General features: G+C 47.0%; 3 protein-coding genes across 4 annotated transcripts; 1 reads left to right on the top strand and 2 right to left on the bottom strand.

Moving 5' to 3' along the window:
- The first annotated feature begins 157 nt into the window (after nt 1-157).
- LOC122616110 (insulin-like growth factor-binding protein complex acid labile subunit) lies at nt 158-2,689 on the top strand. The gene is made up of 3 exons (XM_043791412.1): nt 158-385; nt 671-1,077; nt 1,550-2,689. Exons 1-3 carry the CDS (start codon nt 169-171, stop codon nt 2,582-2,584), a joined length of 1,659 nt encoding a protein of 552 aa, XP_043647347.1. The 5' UTR covers nt 158-168; the 3' UTR covers nt 2,585-2,689.
- Nucleotides 2,690-2,806: 117 nt separating this feature from the next.
- Nucleotides 2,807-4,315, bottom strand: LOC122616111 (ATP synthase subunit b, mitochondrial). The gene is made up of 3 exons (XM_043791413.1): nt 4,179-4,315; nt 3,634-3,962; nt 2,807-3,302 (listed from the first exon to the last, which is right to left on the bottom strand). Exons 1-3 carry the CDS (start codon nt 4,204-4,206, stop codon nt 2,928-2,930), a joined length of 732 nt encoding a protein of 243 aa, XP_043647348.1. The 5' UTR covers nt 4,207-4,315; the 3' UTR covers nt 2,807-2,927.
- A 308-nt stretch (nt 4,316-4,623) lies between these two features.
- On the bottom strand, nt 4,624-7,322 carry LOC122616547 (N-alpha-acetyltransferase 60). Of its 2 annotated transcripts, XM_043792037.1 has the most exons (6): nt 6,668-7,321; nt 6,331-6,451; nt 6,091-6,255; nt 5,807-6,027; nt 5,633-5,743; nt 4,624-5,534 (listed from the first exon to the last, which is right to left on the bottom strand). In XM_043792037.1, exons 1-6 carry the CDS (start codon nt 6,682-6,684, stop codon nt 5,402-5,404), a joined length of 768 nt encoding a protein of 255 aa, XP_043647972.1. In that variant the 5' UTR covers nt 6,685-7,321; the 3' UTR covers nt 4,624-5,401. The 2 variants fall into 2 exon arrangements, with proteins under 2 accessions (XP_043647972.1, XP_043647971.1); XM_043792036.1 differs by having other exon boundaries at nt 5,807-6,255; nt 6,668-7,322.
- Between the last annotated feature and the right edge of the window lie 2 nt (nt 7,323-7,324).

Here is a 7,324-nt window from a genome sequence, read left to right as displayed (position 1 = left end):
CCTCTGGTCGAGATCCCATTGATGACGCCCCAAACCGGCTTGGAACCCGGTCCCTCCTCCTCCCTCCACCTCCTCCTCCTCCTGCTGCATTCAAACTGGATTTGCATTTCCATTCGCATTCTGCGGCTGTTCGCGGATCCTCAGTTGAGACCGAACTCTGGAGCAGGAATGTCGCCAACTGCCAATTGGGTTCTGCCGCTTTTGCTGTGGCTTCTCTGCGCGGGATTCCCCAGCCTGCATGGAGCCGATCTCTGCCAGCCCGTCGGCTGGCGGAACTTCCAGTGCAACGAGGTCGCTTCTCTGCAGGATCTGGTAGAACTGGGCGCCGAAAACTGGCACACGCTCTCCATACGCAATGTGCAAACCGAACTGGAGGTGGGATCAGGTGAGGTTTTCATATGGGTTTTCATAGTTTCATAAATCTGCAATAATGGTAAATAACTTGAGTTCTTACTCTTCATAAAGTGCAACATAAGTACAATGCTATTAATAGTTCATGCTTCCATAAAAGTTAAACCAGTTTGGATTTTACATTTTCTTCTTCCAAGAAATATATTGAATAAATGTATATATTCCTTTATTTAGACTAAATATATGTAGGCAATTTCTAGGAGGAGATCAACATATTTGTTTATTTTTAAACGATACTTGCACTCTAACCAAATTCTAGGCGAAACTGCCGATCACTTGGCCAACTTACTGGATCTGGATCTGACTGGCGCGGCTCCAATAAATGTGCATACCAGTGGCTTTGCCATTCTGCCCAATCTGCGCCACCTGAATCTCAGTGGTTGCGGCCTGGCTGACATCCGGGGAAACCACTTTGCGGCTGAGTCAGCGCTGCAGCGGATCGATTTTAGTCACAATCAGATGGAGCTACTGGACCGCGACTTCTTTGGCCGCCTGAGGAAGTTGATTTATGCGAACTTCTCGCACAATGCCCTCAAGCAATGCGATCTGCCGCACATGCCGCTGCTGAATCGACTGGAATTGGGGCACAATCGCTTGGTAAATGCCACTTTCGGAGTTTGTCCACAGCTGCAGGAGTTGATTTTGAATGACAACCAACTGGCACAGGTGCGTGGATCCTTAACTTAGGAATGCTTAACTGGGTAATGCAATCTTCTGTATATGGCATCAGCTTTATTTTGATCTTCTCAGTTGAGCGCAACGAACTTCAATAGTTAATGTGTACTTAGTTGGATTTGCAATTCATTTGTTAAATTGGTCATGGTGATCTGTGGCTTTTGGTCGAGTTGTAAGATGACAGTTGAATATCTGTTGTTTATCTATGGGAGATACATTTACAATTGAAAAGTCATATTTGAAAATACATAGTAGCAATGAGGAAATTGATTCTAATTTTAAAGCTGATCAAAATATTTGCCAACCGCTTTTCTCACACCGCTGAAATTGTATGGTAAACAAAGTTTAATGATTTTTAAACAGAGAAAAAAATAGTTAGTTGAGTTGGTAGTAAGCCAATTTGAATTTTGCCCATTTTGAATATTGCGCTGAAAGGACATCCAATCCAAAATCTCCCTTTCAGTTGGACGTGAACGCCTTTCGAGGACTGCATGGCCTGTTGGAGCTGCAGCTCAGCGGGAATAGATTGAGCTCCATTGGCCTGGAAACCTTTCAGCCGCTCGCCCAGCTGCGAAAGTTGAACCTTTCCCGGAACGCCCTCGATGCACTGCGTCCGAATGTGTTTGGCGCTGTTCAGAACTTTGTGCTGCATCTGCAGCAACTGGATTTGTCCGGGAATCGCATTCGCCTGCTGTTCGACAACCAGTTCCGAGTGCTGGCCAGACTCCAGATGCTGGATGTGTCCAGGAACAGCATCGCCAGCATCAGTCCCGGCCACTTTGTGGGCTTGGGCGCACTACGGAAGCTGTATCTGCAGTACAATGCCATTCTGGAAATCAAGCCGGCTACCTTTGCCGTCCTGCTGAACCTGGACACCTTGGATCTGTCGTACAATAACCTGGAGTTCGTGGAGGAGCAGATCTTTGGCAGCAACACCTTGCCTCGCATGCGAAGGCTCAACTTAAATGGCAATCGCATGAAGCAGCTGCATCCACTGGCCTTCTCATCGTTGCCATTCTTGGAATACCTGAAACTGGGCCATAACGAACTGAAGTCCTTGGACGTGCGAATGTTTGCGCCCATGCGGCGTCTGCAGAAGCTCCATTTGGGTCACAATCTGCTGGAGGAGATCAGCCTCGATGTGCTGGAGAGCCTCAGTAGCGTGCAGGAGATCCTGGTGGACAACAATCGCCTGACCTTTCTGTCCAAGGTGAATGTGAGCTTCCCGAACCTCAAGCGCGTGTCCATCGAGGGCAATCCCTGGCAGTGTCCCTGCTTCGTCAAGCTCCAACTCTGGTTGGCCACCAGGGATGTGGTCTATCTGCGCGACAACACGGGTTACTACAAGGGCGAACGACCGCTTTGTATAGTGACCAATGTGGATAACTGCATCCAGAATTTACAGGCGGTGCGGCGCCTTGGAATTTTAGGCGACTTCCAGGGGGAACAGGTGGAGGCGGATGCTTTCGACGAAGATGCCAGTGCAGCACAAGACTGATAGGTGCATGATTGCTACCTTCTACTCGTATTTATAATCAAAACAATTGCTAAAACCCTAAAAGATACCGACTACCTTGTCATTCCATTTTGTTTGCCCTGGGATATGCTACAACTCAAAAACACCTCTATGCAATATGATGCCAAATTGGACCACAAAAAACGCTCTTAAGTTTAAACACGAACACACTTTAAATATAACGCAAAATTGCACAAAAAGATCTTTTCAGACACCGACATTTTGAAGATATATTGGATCGATTTATCATCTTTCGGGCATATTCATGGTTCCAGCGTCTCGAATGGGTTTTAATTTACAATTAAACAACTAAAACTCGAATCGTTTAGGCAGACTTGACGCGCAGGGCCAGAGCGCTCAGATCGGCGATGCACTTGTTGAGGGTCTCCTTCTCCTGCTGAGGCGAGATGCTGGCGAGCACGTTGGTGGTGATCCAGTTGACCATGTGCTTCTGGCTGAGACGACGCTCGACGTGGCGGCACTCCACCTGGTAGTCGAGGCGGCGCTTCACCTCCGAGTACACATTCATGGCACGCTCGCGGAATGCGGCCTCCAGCTGCAATGCAATGTTCTCCTTCTTGGCATCCATCAGCAGCAGGGCACCGTCGGCGCGCCACTGCTCCTTCTTCTCGGCCTCGATGGCGTCGGACAGGACCTTCAGCTCAGCTTCGCGTCCCTCCTTCCACTCAGATTCGATTTTCTGCGTTGGGGATAGATGAAATTAGCGGTGGGTTTTACAATTTTTGGGAATAACTATTTGCAATATATTAACTAATACTATAGATCTCATGATTTGAAATGGATTGAATAGAGAAATGCAATAAAAGCGATAAAGTAGTCGTAGAGATTTAAGAATGTAAAGTGTAATCGTCTAACGAAATGTCTCCGATTAACTATACACATTCAACATTAAACAAAAGGGGCTTAAAGATGATGTATTGGAAATTTCCCAGGTCTATTACGATCTTCCAGAGATCTTAGGGAATTTCTACGTTTTTGGTAAACCCAAGATGGGCTTGGCCTATACTCACATCGATCTCGCCGTCAGCCCACTTGGCAATGACCGGGCCGAGCTTCTTGACGGCGATGACGGCCATGATGCCGAGCGACAGACCGCTGTAGTACTCGTGCTCCATGACGTAGATCTCCTTGGAGCAGAGGTAGGTGATCAGACCCACGCCGAAGGTGTAGGGTCCGGTGACACCGGTCTTGTTGTAGAAGAACTGGAACCACTCCTCGGGCAGGAATCCCAAACGGACCTTGCCGGGATGCTCGGGGCGCTGACGGCGCTCGATGGCACCGCCAGGAGCGGCAGCGGCGGCGGCCGACCGGGTGGCGGCCACGGTCAAGGGGCGCTGGGCTGTAAGTGCAGTTCACCAATTAGTTGTACTCAACTTTTAGTTTGCAAAAAATATCCATTGCGAATGGGTGGTGATTACATAAACCACGATGTCCGACGACTTTGCAATGCCGTAACAATTTTCACGGTCATTCGCGGCCGGAGATTCACTTGCCCACGGCGCGATTTGGGACCACGGATTAGCTGGCCATCTATTTGCACCGTTTGCGGGGTTACCTGTTAGAAGAGCGGCTCTCGAGAACATTTTCCAGGCAGTTGCGACGAATTTATGCTACTAAATTGACCCGAAATTGTCAGTTCACAATAGTGACAGGTTAGGAGAGCGTTGCCAGATCAACGAGCTTGTCAGCTCTCTTTTACAACACTGGCAAGGTGCCACGAATTTAAACTTTAAATATAACAATTTGTTTATTGGAAATGTACGTTTACAACTTTTATTTGTATTTTCAACTCTTTTTTTTAACTTATTTTTATGATAATAATTTTATATAATCGAGTGTTTGGCAGCTTGAAACCATTTACGCAAGCTGCTTACATTTTTAAAAGTTTAAGTTGGAATACAAAATGCTTAAGTAGAATAAATTAAAATTCATTATGACAGCCACATTTTTATAGCCACTTTACATTGCTTAAAATTAAAACGGAAAAAAATACCTCGTCATAACTTTACAAGTTTTTATTTTAAAAAATATTACAATTCGCTAGATAAATTGTGCCTAAAGTAATCAGAGTTAGCTGCGAAACAATATGCATTAAAATACTTTTACAAAATACTATAGAAACAGCGTACAGGGTTTGATTTTGAAAGGTTGGTTCGGGTATTCAACTGGATATTCTTGCAATATAACATTAATTTGTTTCTCAGTTCAAAGCTATTTACGTGCAGATTTCATAAATTAAGCATTAAAGCATGAGCATCTTTGTTGTTGGTTGTCGCTAAACTAAATGACTTTCTTGTGCGTGGAACTTAAAACTTACGAAAAACATACACACAGGCTACATTCAAAAGAAAAGTGGCTAATTCCAAATCACTCGGTTACAGCTCGGTTCAAACAAAACATCATAAGACTATTTACAGCAGTAGTGAACAGATAGATATCTTTTAAAACGTAATAATACACTTATCGAATTATGTTACAACTTTCAACTTATGCTCTTGATGTTGTTCTTTGCTAGATCTCATTCTCGTTTCACATCTTTTCTATTAGCTTTCGTATAAAAACGTAATGATTCTGCGGAGGAGGTGTTGCCTAACATTTATAATGAAGGTGTGTCTGTATGTGGTGGTGATTGGGTGCCATAGTACATATAGATGTTTGTGTTTCTGTTTATGCTCGACGGGATGACATAATGCGGCGGACACACTCATCATCACCCTCAAAGTGCTCGTGTGCCTAGGAAGGATGCGTATGCCTGGCCAGTGGTGTGCTGTTGTCGTTTCACTCGATGAAGTTGAAGCGAGTGAGCAGCTTGTGGTAGAACCACCGCACCACCTGCTGCACTCGTCCGGCCACCCAGGCGCACAGGCTGCTGGTGTGTCGCACCTTCGACGCGTAGTGCTTGATGTGATCTGTGCGGTAGAGAGTTAAGAGGGCAACCAAAAGTACAGCGAAATCATAAAGAGGAAAGCAAGACAGCCTATGGCGTATAGGTATTTTGAAAAAGGATATAATAGTGTCCAGGGTGGATGGCCGCCGTTAATGTAGTTCACATAGGTGAATCCGTCCTTGCCCTTGCCCCGTATATTGTAGTAGTAGGGCAGGAATGAGTGAAGCGTAAATCTAAAAGCGTACAAAATGTTTTCACACTATTAATAGAACATGGCCGCGACAGTGGTGGAATACCTTCTCTTCTCGTAGAAAAATATGGCAGGTTGATTGGTGGTCAGCGTGTGCAGAAAGATCGCCTTCACAGAGTGCCGCTCAGCCGTCGTCAGGTGGTTCATGAGCGCGTCCAGCAGCAGCGATCCGATGCCATTGCGTCGATGCGAACGATGGACGCCCAGCGACAGTATATACCCGACATCGGCGGAACGACCCATCGAGTCCGGCAGGATGCCCTTGTCCTGCATGGGAAAACCGCTCAGCCTGGTGTACAACTCATCACTATCACTCATATTGGCTATTACCTCCTTGTTCACATTTCGATAGGGTTTGATTTCGGCAACGATTAAACCAATTATGGCCAGATTATATACAGCTGCCAGCGCAAAGAAGCGCGTGCTTGAGGTAATATCCTCATACCATGATAGTGGATAGTCGATTGGAAACCATTCTTGGCACAGCTGTCGCACCTACACACACGATCATCACATGGAGATGCAAATGGGGGGATTATCCGAATGGGTTGATGAACCTCACTCACTCACCTCTGTCAGATCGTCGGGCACCAGGAACCGCAACTGCACATCGTTAATGGAGCACAGCGGTACGTGTTCGCAGTCCACACGTGTACTGTCGCTACTGGGCGGCGCACTGTGTTTGTTGTAGCTGCAATGCTCGCCATGGTATGATAATGTTTCATGATCCTCATGTATTAGTCAACCCAAGAGGCGGCGAAACAGCGAATTCCCTTGCATAATACCGCCGAAGCGTCGTCAATAGATAAACAAAAGCCGCCCATTGACGGGGCTCCGGTGGCCGCATAAGCAGGAAATTCGTGTGCAGCCGACTGATAACCAAATAGTTATATGTACGCATACTCACAGTGTGAATTGTGCCATCCTATTGTCCGGGGGGGTGCTACTGGTGCTGGTGCTCCTCGGTTCCCACTGCCACTGCCACTGTTGCTGCTGCTTCTGCTTCTGCTTCTGCTGCTGCTGCTCTGTCCAATTAGAGCAATTATGTCCATTTATTGCACCACGACCACAGCTGCCGCCGCCACCGCCGTCGCCGCCTGAACAGGTTAAGCGCGGAATCTTGTCCAACGGAGCCTTCTCCTCCGGGTGGGTGATTCGAGTTCGTATTCGTATTCGTATTCGTTTTCGGTTTGGTGCGTGTTTTTGGGTGTGCGCTCAATTGGCTTTAATTAACATTTACATTGAGGTGGTGCATGGGGGCGGGGGGCAGCGTGTCGCCGGATCATGTAGCAACCACTTGCTCGCTGGTTTGCGGGTGCTCCGCTGATTTTGGTTTCGAATTGGGTCTTGGATCTCAAGTGGAATCGGTGGCTCTTCCGGGGGGAAAACCCTTACAACGCTGGCCAGGTGGTGATGATCCGCTGGTGGTGTCGCATGCCGCTGCTGCTGCCCGCTGGTCACAAATCAGATCGCCAGCAATGATGCCTCATTTGTCCTAATTTATTCGCCAAGCCAAAAAGAATTAATGAAAACAAATCAGCAGTAGTAAGACCGCACTTGGATT

Source organism: Drosophila teissieri, chromosome 3L (assembly GCF_016746235.2).
Source record: "Drosophila teissieri strain GT53w chromosome 3L, Prin_Dtei_1.1, whole genome shotgun sequence".
Classification (NCBI taxonomy): Eukaryota; Metazoa; Arthropoda; class Insecta; order Diptera; family Drosophilidae; genus Drosophila; species Drosophila teissieri.
This window is presented reverse-complemented; position numbering and strand designations above follow the sequence as displayed.

Coding starts and splice junctions, on each gene's coding strand:
- LOC122616111 (XM_043791413.1), bottom strand. CDS start 4,206: ATGTTCTCGAGAGCCGCTCTTCTAACAG. Junction 3,963..4,178: donor GAGAGCCGCTCTTCTAACAG/GTAACCCCGCAA, acceptor CTGCACTTACAG/CCCAGCGCCCCTTGACCGTG. Junction 3,303..3,633: donor GGGCTGACGGCGAGATCGAT/GTGAGTATAGGC, acceptor TCCCCAACGCAG/AAAATCGAATCTGAGTGGAA.
- LOC122616547 (XM_043792036.1), bottom strand. Junction 5,744..5,806: donor TTTTTCTACGAGAAGAGAAG/GTATTCCACCAC, acceptor GTACGCTTTTAG/ATTTACGCTTCACTCATTCC. Junction 5,535..5,632: donor CATCCACCCTGGACACTATT/ATATCCTTTTTC, acceptor TCTCTACCGCAC/AGATCACATCAAGCACTACG.
- LOC122616110 (XM_043791412.1), top strand. CDS start 169: ATGTCGCCAACTGCCAATTGGGTTCTGCCGCTTTTGCTGTGGCTTCTC. Junction 386..670: donor CGAACTGGAGGTGGGATCAG/GTGAGGTTTTCA, acceptor ACCAAATTCTAG/GCGAAACTGCCGATCACTTG. Junction 1,078..1,549: donor ATGACAACCAACTGGCACAG/GTGCGTGGATCC, acceptor TCTCCCTTTCAG/TTGGACGTGAACGCCTTTCG.